The following is a 15,163-nucleotide window of genomic DNA, read 5'->3' on the forward strand; positions in this document are numbered from 1 at the left end:
ACCCTTTGCCTTGATGACAGCTTTGCACACTCTTGGCATTCTCTCAACCAGCTTCATGAGGTAGTCATCTAGAGTCAATTTCAATTAACAGATGGGCCTTGTTAAAAGTTCATTTGTGGAATTTCTTTCCTTAATACATTTGAGCCAATCAGTTGTGTTGTGACAAGGTAGGGGACGTATACAGAAGTTAGCCCTATTTGGTAAAAGACCAGGTCCATATTATGGCAAGAACAGCAAAAAAATGTGAAGAGAAACAACCGTCCATCATTACTTTAAGACATGAAGGTCAGGCAATGGGGAACATTATAAAGAACTTGGAAAGTTTCTTCAAGTGCAGTTGCAAAAACCATCAAGCGCTATGATGAATCTGGCTCTCATGAGGACCGCCATAGGAAAGGAAGATCCAGACTTACCTCTGCTGCAGAGGACAAGTTCACCTCAGATTGCGACCCAAATAAATGCATCACAGAGTTCAAGTAATAGACACATCTCAACATCAACTGTTCAGAGGAGACTGCGTTAATCAGGCCTTCATGGTCAAATTGCTGGAAAGAAACCACTACTACAGACACCAATAAGAAGAGATTTGCTTTGGCCAAGAAACACGAGCAATGGACATTAGAGCGGTGGAAATCTGTCCTTTTTAGATTTTTGGTTCCAACCGCCGTGTCTTTGTGAGACTCAGAGTAGTTGAACGGATGATTTCCACATGTGTGGTTCCCACGGTGAAGCATGGAGGAGGAGGTGTGATGGTGCTTTGCTGGTGACACTGTCTGTTATTTATTTAGAATTCAAGGCACACTTAACAAGCATGGCTACCACATCATTCTGCAGCAATACGCCATCTCATCTGGTTTGCGTTTAGTGGGACTATCATTTGTTTTTCAACAGGACAATGACCTCAAACACATCTCCGGGCTGTGTAAGGGCTATTTGACCAAGAAGGAAAGTGATGGAGTGCTGCTTCAGATGACCTGGCCTCCCACGATCACCAGACCTCAAACCAAAGGTTTGCTGTGACTTGGACTGCAGAGTGAAGGAAAAGCAGCCAACAAAAGCTCAGCATATCTGGTAACTCCTTCAAGACTGTTGGAAAATAATTCCTCATGAAGCTGGTTGAGATAATGCCAAGAGTTTACAAAGCTGTCATCAATGCAAAGGGTCGCTTTCTTTGAAGAATGTATAATATAAAATGTATTTTGATTTGTTTTAACACTTTTTTTTGGTTACTACATGATTCCATATGTCTTCTTTCATAGTTTTGATGTCTTCACTATTATTCTACAATGTAGAAGTAGTAAAAATAAAGAAAACTCTTGAATGAGTAGGTGTGTCCAAACTTTTAACTGGTAAAAAATATATATTTTCCTTTTATTATTTCCCCTTAACCCTACCACCCCTCCCCTAATTGGAGTAAACTAATGGACAACACCATTTGGGCTTCTACTTCCAGTTTATACATACTGTATACATTTTACGGACACAATATATTTTACATTACTTATCTTCAGCTACCCTTAACCCCTTCCATTTTATCTCTGAAGACCATCTGGTTTTGATTTCTATTTGTCATATTTTTTTAAACTGTGCTGTTTTGTTTCACATTTTTACAAAAATGTTTTATTATTAATTTGTGTATTTGACCATAACACTTGTTTTAATATTTTTTTTTTTTTTTTCTGGTAGATTAAACTGAAATTGCAACCAACTTTCTATGCCTTGTTTAAAAATAGTGATATTTTGGAGATTTTTCAAATTACCAAAAGTGAGAGGTTGTAATCTGAATAAAGGGAAAAATACCATTCTTGAATATGAGGTGAGACATTCTTACTAATCTGCTAGAGAACCAGTTTGGATTTATGTATAGCTTTTGTATGACTGAAGGCTTTAGTGAAAAGTATAATGCTTTAAAATGTAAGAATTTCTGACCTCTGAATTAAGTAGGCCCGTTTTAATTTTGTCTGGCTTGCCATTCCAAATAAAATTGAATATTTTTTGCTCATATAATTTAAAAAAACAGGTCATTAGGTGTAGGCATGGCCATAAGCAAATAGGTGAACTGGGATATGACCAAAGAGTTAATCAGGGTGATTTTTCAACAAATAAATTGGTATTTTCCTTTCCATGGTAGCAAGATCTTATCTATTTTTGTTGACTTTCTATAAAAATGTATTTTAGTGAGAATTTCTTCCTTTCGGGTCATAAATACTGAGTATGTCCACTTTACTCTCAGAACATTTTATTGGTAACCTACACGGAAATGTAAATGTTGTATTTTTTTGTCATCTGATATTATCGTTGAATATGATTTTAATAGCTAACATTTCGATTGTCATAATAAATAGATATGTCGATAGTGGACAACCTTGTTTTACTCCTCTTGACAGTTTAATACTTTCTGAGAATTAGTACACCTTGGGATACTATACATAACTTTAACCCACTTTAAGAGATTCTCCAAATTGAAATATTCCAGTCATTTATATATTAATTCCAGTCGTACTCTATCAAAAGCCTTTTCAAAGTCAGCTATGACTACTAGGCCTGGTTTCCCCAATTGTTTTCATAGTGTTCTATTGTTTCCAGTTTGTTTGATTCATCTTTGTGTCAGTGGATGATATACAAGAAGTACACTATCCTACTGTTGCACCAGAACCCCCCCCCCAAAAAAAACTTTGATCTCTCAGGAGTTATCCCACCCACACCCATCTAAATTTCCACTCTTCAAAGTTGTGCTGTCAGAAGTTCATAGAATCATTCCTTTCTTTATTCATTCTCTTCATCGCTTCGATGTGTTCCCAGACTGTTCTAGGTCCTACTCAGCGGTCTGAGACGGCAACATCTGTCCCTAGAGTTAAACATACAAAGACCTGGAACACTTTAGTATTTTATTACTTTGCTTTGCTGTTAGAATGATTATCATTTTTTTTAATGAAAACTAGTTTTTCTGAAAGACTGGTTGATATAATGTATTCCGCAAAACTACCATATGACTTTCTTCAAGCAAATATTAGACGATAAAATGCCATATTTGGGGTATTCAATGTCATTGTCCACCTACACTGAGTGTAAAAAAACCATTAAGAACACTTTTCTAAAATTGAGTTGCCCACCCTTTTGCCCTAAGTACAGCCTCAATTTATTGGGGCATGGACTCAACAAGGTGTCGAAAGTGTTCCACGGGGATGCTGGCCCTTGTTGACTCCAATGCTTCTCACATTTGTGTCAAGTTGGCTGGATGTCCTTTGGGTGGCGGACCATTCTTGATACACACAAGAAACTGTTGAGCATGAAAAACCCAGAAGCGTTGCAGTTCTTGACACAAACCGGTGCGCATGGCACGTACTACCATTTCCCCGTTCAAAGGCACTTACATTTTTTTGTCTTGCCCATTCACCCTCTGAATGGCACACATGCACAATCTATGTCTCAATTGTCTCGAGGCTTAAAAATCCTTCTTTAACCTGTTGATAGGTTAACCTGTCCCCTTAATCTACACTGATTGAAGTGGATTTAACAAGTGACATCAATTGGAATTATAGCTTTCACCTGGATTCACTTGATCAGTCTATGTCATGGAAGGAGCATGTGTTCATAATGTTTTATGCACTCAGTGTATATTTACACTGAACAAAAAATATAAATGCAACATACAACATTTAAGATTTTGCTGAGTTACAACTCATATAAGGAAATCAGTTAGTTGAAATAAATTCATTAGACCCTAATTTATGGATTTCACATGACTGGGATTACAAATATGCATCTGTTGGTCACAGATATGTAAAAAAAAAAAAAAAAAGAAGGTAGGTGCGTCGATCAAATCAGTGTCTTGTGTGACCACCATTTGCCTCATGCATCGCGGCACATCTTCTTCGTGTGGAATTGATCAGGATGTTGATTGTGGCCTATGCAATATTGTCCCACTCCTCCTTCAATGGCTGTGCGAAGTTGCTGGATATTTGCATCCCAAACATGCTCAATGGGTGACATGTCTTGTGAGTATACAGGCCATGGAAGAACTGGGGCATTTTCAGAATTGTGTACAGATCCTTGCGACATGGGGCCGTGCATTATCATGCTGAAACATGTGGTGATGGCAGCGGAAGATAGCACGACGATGGGCCTCAGGATCTCATCACGGTGTCTCTGAGCTTTCAAATTGCTATCGATAAAATGCAATTGTGTTTGTTGTCCAAAGCTTATGCCTGCCCATACCATAACCCCACTGCCACCATGGGGCACTCTGTTCACAACGTTGACATCAGCAAATCACTCGCCCAAACAACACCATACATTCTGTCTGCCATCTGCCCGGGAACAGTTGAAACCGGGATTCATCCGTGAAAAGCACACTTCTCCAGCATGCCAGGGGCCATCGAAGGTAAGCGTTTGCCCACTGAAATCCATTACGACTCCGAACTGCAGTCATGCCAAGACCCTGGTGAGGAAAACAAGCACGCAGATGAGTTCCCTGAGATGGTTTCTGACAGTTTGTGAAGAAATTCTTCGCTTGTATGGTCGCTTGGACGTACTGCCAAACTCTCTAAATCGATGTTGGAGGCGTCTTATGGTAGAGAAAATAACATTTTATTCTCTGTGAACAGCTCTGGTGGACATTCCTGTAGTCAGCATGCCAATTGCACATCAGTGGCATTGTGTCGTTGTGTGACAAAACTGCACATTTTAGAATGTCCTTTTGTCCCCACCAGTATATGCACCTGTGTAATGATCATGCTGTTTAATCAGCTTCTTGATATGACACACCTGTCAAGTGGATGGATTATCTTGGCAAAGTAGGAATGATTACTAAAAGGGATGTAAACAAATGTGTGCACAAAATCTGAGAGAAATACCTTTATTGTGTACATGAAACATTTCTGGGATCTTTTATTTCTGCTCATGAAACATTTTCACCAACACTTTACATGGTGCATTTATATTTTTGTAAAGTGTATATATAAATGTAGTGTTTTAAATACTTATGCTAAACATTCTATCTAACCTCTGTTTCTGTGTTCCTTAGCTCTACAGGGTGGCCAGTCGGGGTCAGTAGGAGAGGAGCACCATGGGAGCATGGGGGGCGGGGTGAGGGAGAGGAGGGCCACAGGAGGAAACTCCTACTGGGCTTATTCCGGTGAGTCCTCTTCTACTTCATAGAGATACAACTATGTCCCCAGGCAAGATGGCTGACCGCTTGTGCCACAAATTCTAACCCTACATCCTCTCTAAGGGTCGAACTCTATGCTCTACACTGATCAATATCATTAGAGAGGTCAAACCTAACTGGACTGTTGCAGTAGAGATGTATTATTTAACAGTAACTCTCTCTTCCTCTTTGATTGATTCTCAATCTCTCTCTGTCCCAACTCTTCTCCCTTCTTCTTCCCTATTTCCCAAATGTAGCTTTTAATCCAACTCCTTCCATTTCTATTTTACTCTCTCCCTCTTTCCCTCACTCCCTCTGACTGGTAGCTACAGGGAGTAGTTTTGGATGTGTGTTATGGAGGTAGAGTAGGGACTTGTGTTGTCCCTGTGAGCACCATTCAGTTACAGAGATCCACATTTATCACCCTGTTCCTCCAGCACTGGGCCTGTGGCAGAGAAGGATCTTTAAACAGATATATTTATATTTCTGTTATGCATGTGTGCACCTTATAATCACTACTTAAACTGATGGTCCTGGAGGGATGCACTGGCTGGAAGAAATTGGATCCCAGGAAAAATCTATGTCCTAAATGGCTGTGGATCCTTAATACCATGTTATACGAGAAACATCCCAGCCATTTGTATATTATGGTAAAATGATCTATAGGGCACTGTTCACCTCTAATGATTGTAAGATATCAGGTCACATTAAAGTGTGCCAGAGCTACATTTTACAGTTGAGCCCAGAAAACTGTCACTCTTTCACAAGGTCTGATGATGAGTTGTACTGTATGTTGCTGGGCAGCCTTCAATAAGGTTTCAGATGTACTAGATGATTCATCATGCATACATTTACTTTGTGCCTTTTGATTATTTATGACATGTTTACGATATGCAATGTTACGTTACAGCCTTATTCTAAAATGTATTACATAAAACATTTTCCTCATCAGTCTACACACAATAACCCATCATGACGAAGTGAAAACAGGTTTTTATAAATGTTTGCACATTTATAAAAAGTAAATCAACTGAAATACCTTATTTACATAAGTATTCAGACCCTTTGCTAGGAGACTTGAAATTGAGCTCAAGTGCATTCTGTTTCAATTGATCATCTTTGAGATGTTTCTACAACTTGATTGGAGTTTACCTGTGGTAAATTCAATTGATTGGACATGATTTGGAAAGGCGCACACCTGTCTATATAAGGTCCCACAGTTGACAATGCATGTCAGAGCAAAAACCAAGCCATGAGGATGAAGGAATTGTTCGTAGAGCTCCGAGACAGGATTGTGTCAAGGCACAGATCTGGGGAAGGGTACCAAAACATTTCTGCAGCATTGAAGGGCCCCAGAAAAACAGTGGCATCCATCATTCTTAAATGGAAAAAGTTTGGAACCACCAAGACTCTTCCTAGAGCTGGCCACCCGGCAAAACTGAGCATTCGTGGGGAGAACGGCCTTGGTCAGGGAGGTGACCAAGAACCCGATGTTTACTCTGAAAGAGCTCCAGAGTTCCTCTGTGGAGATGGGAGATTCTTCCAGAAGGACAACCATCTCTGTAGCACTCCAGCAATCAGGCCTTTATGGTAGAATGACCATACGGAAGCCACTCCTCAGTAAAAGGCACATGTCAACCGGCTTGGAGATACCAAAAGGCACCTAAAGACTCTCAGACCATGAGAAACAAGATTCTCTGGTCTGATGAAACCCAGATGTAATTTTTTGGCCAGTATGCCTAACATCACATCTGGAGTAAAACTGGCACCATCCCGAAGGTGAAGCATGGTTGTGGCAGCATCATGCTGTGGGGGTGTGTTTCAGTGGCAGGGACTTGGAGATTAGTCAGGATCGAGGGAAAGATGAACAAAGCAAAGTACAGAGAGATCCTTGATGAAAACCTGCTTCAGAGCGATCAGGACCTCAGACTGTGGGGCGAAGGTTCACCTTTCAACAAGACAACAACCCTAAGCACACAGCCAAGACAATGCAGGAGTGGCTTCGAAACAAGTTTCTGAATGTCAATGAGTGGCCCAGCGAGAGCCCAGACTTGAACCCAGTGTAGACATCTCTGGAGAGACCTGAAAATAGCTTTGCCGTGACGGTCCCCATCCAACCTGACAGCGCTCGAGAGGATCTGCAGAGAAGAATAAGTGAAACTCCCCAAATACAGGTGTGCCATGCTTGTAGCATCATACCCAAGAAGACTCGAGGCTGTAATCACTGCCAAATGTGCTTCGAAAAAGTACTGAGTAATGGGTCTGAATACTTCATATAAATATATTTCAGTTTTGTATATACACCTGTTTTTGCATTGTCTTTATGGGTTATTGTGTGTAGATTAATGAGGACAAAATATGATTTAATCCATTTTAGAATAAGGCTGTAATGTAACAAAATGTGGAAAAAGTCAAGGGGTCTGAGTACTTTCCAAATGCATTGTATGCCCACTACTGTTCAAAAGTTTTGGGGTCACTTAGAAATTCCTTTGTTTTTTAAAATGACATCAAATTGATCCGAAATACAGTGTAGATATTGTTGTAAATGACTGTTGTAGCTGGAAACGGCAGATTTTTAAAAATGGAATATCTACATAGGTGTACAGAGGCCAATTATCAGTAACCATCACTCCTGTGTTCCAATGTCACTAATTGATCATTTAAAAAAAACTTTTGCAATTATGTAGCACAGATGAAAACGGTTCTGATTTAAAGAAGCAATAAAACTGTCCTTCTTTAGACTACTTGAGTATCTGGAGCATCAGCATTTGTGGGTTCGATTACAGGGACAAAATGTCCAGAAACAAAGACCTTTCTTCTGAAACTCGTCAATCTATTCTTGTTCTGAGAAATTAAGGCTATTCCATGCGAGAAATTGTCAAGAAACTGAAGATCTCATACTACGCTCTTTACTGCTCCCTTCACAGAACAGCACAAACTGTCTCTAACCAGGATAGAAAGATTGATATTCACAGTCTCCTCTGAACAGTTGATGTTGAGATGTGTCTGTTGGGCTCTGTGAAACATTTATTAGGGCTGCAATCTGAGGTGCTGTTAACTCTAATGAACTTATCCTCTGCAGCAGAGGTAACTCTGGGTCTTCCATTCCTGTGGTGGTCCTCATGAGAGCCGGTTTCATCATAGCGCTTGATGGTTTTTGCAACTGCACTTTAAGAAACTTTCAACGTTTTTGAAATTTTCCGCATTGACTGACTTTCATGTCTTAAATTAATGACGGACTGTCGTTTCTCTTTGCTTATTTGAGCTGTTCTTGCCATAATATGGACTTGGTCTTTTACCAGATAGGGCTATCTTCTGTATGCCACCCCTACCTTGTCACAACACAGCTGATTGGCTCAAACCCATTAAGAAGGAAAGAAATTCCACAAATGAACTTCTAACAAGGCACACCTGTTAATTGAAATGCATTCCAGGTGTCTACCACATGAAGCTGGTTGAGAGAATGCCAAGAGTGTGCAGAGCTGTCAATCAAGTCACAGGGTGGCTACTTTGAAGAATCTCAAATATAAAATCTATTTTGATTTGTTTAAGTTTTTGGTTACTACATGGTTTCATATGTGTTATTTCATAGTTTTGATGCCTTCAGAATGATTCTACAATGTAGAACTTAGTCAAATTAAGCCCTTGAATCAGTATGTGTGTCCAAACCTTTAACTAGCACTGTATATATTAGTGGGATCGGGCATTGATGTTGGCTGATTAGGCCTGGCACACAGTCGGTATTCCAATTCATCCCAAAGGTGTTCAATGGGTTTCAGTTCAGGGCTCTGTTCAGGCCTGTCAAGTTCTCCGACACTGATCTCGGCAAACGATTTCTTTATGCACAGCGCTTTTTGCACAGTGGTATTGTCATGCTGAAACAGAAATGGGCCTTTCCCACACTGTTGCCACAAAGTTGGGAGCATAGAATAATCTAGAATGTCATTGTATGCTGTAGCGTTAAGATTTCCCTTCAGGGTTCTAGCCCGAACCATGAAAAACAACCCCAGACCATTATTCCTCTCCCACCAAACCTTACAGTTGTCACTATGCATTGGGTTAGGTAGTGATCTCCTGGTGTCCGCCAAACCCAGATTTGTCTGTTGTACTGCCAGATGGTGGAGCATCATTTATCACTCCAGAGAACTCGTTTCCACTGCTCCGGAGTCCAATGGCGGCGAGTTTTACACCACTCCAGCCGACACTTGGAATTGTGCATGGTGATCTTAGGCTTGTGTGCGGCTGCTCGGCCATGAAAACCCATTTCATGAAGCTCCCGACGAACATTTATTGTGCTGACGTTGCTTTGAACTGAGTTTGTAACTCGGTAGTGAGGGTTGCAACCGAGAACAGATGATTTAGACGTGCTACGCACTTCAGCACTCTGCGGACCCTGTGAGTTTGTGTGGCCTGCCACATCGCAGCTGAGCCCTAGACGTTTCCACTTCACAATAACAGCACCGGGGAGCAGCTCTAGCTGGGCAGAAATTGACTAACTGACTTGTTGGACAGGTGGCATCCTATGACAGTGCCACTTTGACAGTCACTGAGCTCTTCAGTAAGGTCATTCTACTGCCAATGTTTGTCTATGGAGATTGCATGTCCGTGTGCTCGAATTTTATACACCTGTCAGCAACGGGTGTGTCTGAAATGTCAGAATCTCCTAATTTAAAGGAGTGTCCACATACATTTGTATTTTTTGTGTGTTTTCAGTATACATGCATTTATTTATTTATTTAAATCATTGTGCTGCTAGCCAGCTACTCCACTGAGATACTCAAAATCAGCGGCTTGAATTTTAATTTGAAAGCTAGTAGTGTTCCTGGTCCTATTCATATCTACTAACTGAGCAAATTTTCCATTAGATAATGACATGAAGAGAGTGCTCTCGGCCGTCTGAGTAGGACAAGGCTGAAATGAGATGGAAATTAATGATATTCTGCCCCTGAATTGTATATTATCCTTGAAAATTCACTCTCACTATCTCCCTCCTACTAATTTTAGCACTGCCTGCAGTCTTGTAAAAACCACTCATATTTAAAATGATTTTAAAAGGAAAGGATCATTCGAGAACTGTTAAAACCTCTTTCACATTCCATTTTACCTTAATGGAAAGAGATCTGAATGAGCTGATTTTAACGGTTATATTCCCAATGTGGTTTCGCCTGAAGCATAAAGTAGGATGAAATTAGTCTTTGTACACTTTTCCTTCTCGTTGATGCTGTATCTCCTTGGAGAGGAGAGGAACAGGAAACTAGTTGCACCTATAATACCAACTACTCAGAACATTTACTGCTGTGATGTCAACTCTGTTACTGCAGTACGAAACCAGCTTTTCCTTGGCAAGAAAGAAAACACAAAGCAGACTAAACTCCATGGTCCTTTTAAAACCTACTTTTGTAAAAAATAGTGTGTGCTATAGCTTGCAAATGTGACTCTTGGTGACCACATAAGGCAGCGTTTTCCTTAAGAGATGTTATCCACTACGTGTTTTTCTTTACATTGCTTCGTTACTTCCTGGTATCGTGACAACACTAGTACACAACGTTCTGACATTCATTTGTGCAATATGCCTAAATACTCAAATAAAGCTATAGGATATGTTGTACTTCAGAATGTGGTCAAGGTAGTTTTACTGCAACTGTAGTTGATTTTGTATTCATAGCACTTTGCACATAGCATACCCTAACCTCTGCAGCCTGTCGGCGAGGCCTCTCCCTATGTTCTCTGAGCATTTCATGTATCATGTTATCTATTCAACCCTGTCTTCGTGCTTTGACACTGAACCTGTGTTGACACTGAGCTACAGCGATTCAGACAGCTAAAGCTCCTTAGCCTCTGTGTGTTTGGTATTGTTAGGTGAATATGTAGTCAGAAGCACTGTGTGCACCATGTTTTCCAAAAGTCTGCTAATTATCCGCTTTGAATTTAGAGTCAATGACGTCTGCAGAAAGAATATTGGTTCAGATTTGGTCCGGCAAGTGTTGCCCTACCAAATTTCAGCTACTTTTCAATGTCCATGAACGCCCGGTGTCGGTGTTCAGTGGGTGAGGTTGTTTGTCACAATAAATGGTAAGAGGGTAGTTGTTGTTGTTGTTGTTGTTGTTGTGTGTGTGTGTGTGTGTGTGTGTGTGTGTGTGTGTGTGTGTGTGTGTGTGTGTGTGTGTGTGTGTGTGTGTGTGTGAGTGAGAGTGAGAGTGAAATAAAGACAGAGAGAAATAAAGACAGAGAGAAATAAAGACAGAGAGAAATAAAGACAGAGAGAAATAAAGACAGAGAGAAATAAAGACAGAGAGAGACAGAGAGAGACAGAGAGAAATAAAGACAGAGAGAGACAGAGAGAAATAAAGACAGAGAGAGACAGAGAGAAATAAAGACAGAGAGAGACAGAGAGAAATAAAGACAGAGAGAAATAAAGACAGAGAGAAATAAAGACAGAGAGAAATAAAGACAGAGAGAGACAGAGAGAAATAAAGACAGAGAGTGACAGAGAGAAATAAAGACAGAGAGAGACAGAGAGAAATAAAGACAGAGAGAGACAGAGAGAAATAAAGACAGAGAGAGACAGGGAAGGGTTGTCCAGACTGTTTTTACAGGCTTGCTTTGACTACCAGATGACAGAAAGAGAAAGTTAACAGTTATGAGCTGAACATAACAGTATGCCAGCGGAAGGGAGGACCGTAGCAGGTGACCCAACTGTGGTTTGTGACTACTATGAGATCCCATTTCAGCCAATTAAATTGCCGTAACTCCGTTATTGCATAACTCATAAACAAACTTGGTATCAGTAAAAACACTAAACTAATAGGTAGTTCTACCTTTACTTGTTACCTCATGGGGAAGAGCAATTCGAAAATATCTTAAATATGCAGTATGTGGGTTTTTGGTAACAGAATTACAAAGCACAATGCAAATAATTTCTCCAAAAGTAAATATAAGTGTTGATATTAGTTGGCAAAGGTATTTACTTCAACATTATTGTGTGTTGATGTATTTATAATACCAATACTGTTTCTAGGACTCCTTTTCTGTCTGTTTGACCACAAATCAAAGCCTTTGCTTATTCCACATTTTTAGGATGGGAAATGGTTCATGTATATATTCCAGGGAAGATGGAATGTACTACGAGAGCTTGAGAGACGGGATGGCATACTGGATATGTTGTGAAAGCAAGAAAGGATGAGAAAGCTGGAGAACTTGAGGTTGAGAGGTAGGCTTGGATGGTTCGATGGCATACTGGATGGCATACAGGCATGTTGGGAAAGAGAGGATGGAAGAAAATAGTAGAAATAGAAAGAAAGGAAGAATGGCGGAGGTTGAGAGGCAGGGTCGGATGGTGTACTCTGGCATATGTTGTGATTTATTTCGCCTGCCACCAGAGTCAACAGTGTGCGTCTGAGCCTCCTCTTATATTCCACTCAGTTCCCAGGAGACAGGCTTTTGTATTATTTACCAGTCTGGATCTCAGGTTCTATTGCTTTTTAGCTTTTAAACTTTCAATAAACCTCTCTAGTGTTGTGTAAGTATTTCACTGCATCAATCAGAAGTCTGTATTTCCCATTTTTTTATGGACTTTTTCTCTGCCTGGGAGACTGCCTAATGCCGATGTAGGAAGTCACAACGTTGCAGGCACAACTAGATCATATTTGATAGATAATAGATAATGCAGTACAGATTTTAATATTCTAATCTACACTTTACCACATTAAAGAGATTCTCTAGTACTTGTGTATACTTTTTAGCCAGTAGATCTGAAAGTAGCGCTCGTGTGTACTACGTCACATATCTGCAGATGTGTGCGTCACGTCATTTCTCTTGCTCTGCTGTGTGTGTGTATCTTGCTAGCTGTCACTGAAATTGAGGCCCAGTCCGAGTGTAGTAGGGATTACGAGGCAAATTGAGGTAAGGCAGTAATTTATGAACTACACATTGACACATCCAGTCCAAAGCAGGAGGTTTAAAAAAAAATATTAGTAGTCGCCAAAGTTCTGGAGCATGTCTTTAAGAGAAGGTTAATAACCTAACCTGTTTCTTAATCTAGCCTAAACCGTCCTCATTAGCAGTACAAAAGTGTTGGGAAACACTCGGTGGGCACCGTCTCACTTTCCTGCGGTGTGTATACTCTACTTATGAACCACTAAATAAGGTACACAGAAATCCACACCCTGGAATATAATGAAAGGTTATTCAAGGTGTGTGTGTGTGTGTGTGTGTGTGTGTGTGTGTGTGTGTGTGTGTGTGTGTGTGTGTGTGTGTGTGTGTGTGTGCGCACGTAGGCATTTTTTCATAAGAGTTATGATATCTAACACCAATGAGACCTCCGGAACACAGTTCTGCATTGTTTGTCTATTTTTTTTCTTCTTCTCTCTTTCGGCAGCTTTTTCATTAACCTCCTCTTCTATCTCTCTTTGGTTCTTCACATTTTTCTCTGGCAGTGAGGGTCTAGTTATTACTGTTTTATTTTGAGCTTTTATATTGCCCTGCAGTTGGATTCGAGATTAAAATCATATTCAAGTAGACATTATATCTGTTCCAAAGATACATTGTTGGGCACATATTCCGTGTCTGCATCCAGGCATTGTATTCTGATTTAAAAGCTAGCTAGTATGTGAACCGAATGACTCATTCGCCTAACACTCATTCAAGTTTGTGCTGAATTCGACTGTACAGCGCTTTTAACTCCATGATATACGTAGAGTTCCACTTGAACACACATGCAGTGCAGTCAGTCTGTCACGGTCAGTGGAGCATGATGGATCCACTCAGATGTACCGTCTCCAGTCAGTGTTGGCACTGCATCGTCATGGTGATGGAGAGATGGTTGATTAGCTTGGTGTGCTGGGCCTGAGGGTGGGGCTGAAGGATACTCTCCCAGGCTGTGGATCAGCTAGGCAGGCCTCTAAGGGGCCTCCTCTCCTCCCTCCACAGGGCTGGGTGTAGCCTGGCTCGGCATGGGGCTCCCTGCTGGCTACAGCTGCCTCTAATTGGGTGACTCCAAGTCAGGGGGAAGGTGGTGAGAGGAGGGAGTGGTGTGTGTCGCTAACAGCTCCGTGCCCCACTGCCGAGGGTGAGGCGCGGGGTGGAGGGGTAGGGAGGGAGAGATCAGGGGAAAGGGAGAATGGGGTGATGTTGACATGCCCACCCCGTGTAAGGAAATGTGCTACGAGCAGTGAATGACTGGAGGAAAGTTGAAAAGAGGAGAGGGGAGGGGAGTCGCTCTGCTCTCGCTGGGACTGGGCCTCAACACGCCTCTGGAGAGAGATGTGCAGTGGAGCACCAAGCTCCTCCGCTGCCTTAATCTTACAGTAGAGTTCTGATTTTATACTCCTAGGAGACCCAGAGAAGGATGGTGGCTCACAGTTAGCAACCCCTTACCTCACCTTTCACAAGGGTAATGAAGTACTAATAGAGCCATCTATTCTCATGGCTCGTGTCCAACTACCTCCCTACCACTCCAATCCTGAGGCAAAGTGAGAGAGTACTGTCTTTCTCAGTGTTAACCTCTTGTTTACCGATGTGTATGCTAGCCATGATTAAAACAGACATTACATGCTGTTGCTGTGTGTGTGTTGTCTCACTCACTCACTCACTCACTCACTCACTCACTCACTCACTCACTCACTTTCCTTTACACCCCCCCCCCCCTCTCTCCACTTTTCCTTACCCTTTATCTCTCCTCCTCCCCCCTCTCTCTTCCGTTTTGGTGGTTCTGCGGTGGTCACTGAGCCAAGACAAATGAAGATGTGGCTGAACAGAACAGAGGGTAGAGAGGAGGCAGACTACCTGCTCTGTTGAAACACCGTTCCCCCTGATTGACTCTAAAACTAGGCATTGTGCTTTATAGAAGGACTCACCAGGCTAGTTAACGGGATGTTCCATTGAAAATGCTAGACAACCTTGACTCTAATGTCATTGTGCTCTATGGAAGGTGTCACCAGACCAAATCAAATTGCGTTGCTTATGCTTACGAGCCTTTCAAACAATGCAGAGTTTAAAAATAAAATAACACAGGGA

General features: G+C 41.3%; 1 protein-coding gene across 1 annotated transcript in view; it reads left to right on the top strand.

The window, feature by feature from the left end:
- The window catches only part of LOC109893320 (receptor-type tyrosine-protein phosphatase gamma-like), a 270,796-nt gene that overhangs the window by 68,464 nt on the left and 187,169 nt on the right, over positions 1-15,163 (top strand). Inside the window, exon 2 of the mRNA XM_031835459.1 lies at positions 5,027-5,137. Coding sequence (XP_031691319.1) covers positions 5,027-5,137 — 111 coding nt within the window. The remainder of the gene's footprint in view (positions 1-5,026; positions 5,138-15,163) is intronic.

This window comes from Oncorhynchus kisutch, linkage group LG1, assembly GCF_002021735.2.
Source record: "Oncorhynchus kisutch isolate 150728-3 linkage group LG1, Okis_V2, whole genome shotgun sequence".
Taxonomy (NCBI): domain Eukaryota; kingdom Metazoa; phylum Chordata; class Actinopteri; order Salmoniformes; family Salmonidae; genus Oncorhynchus; species Oncorhynchus kisutch.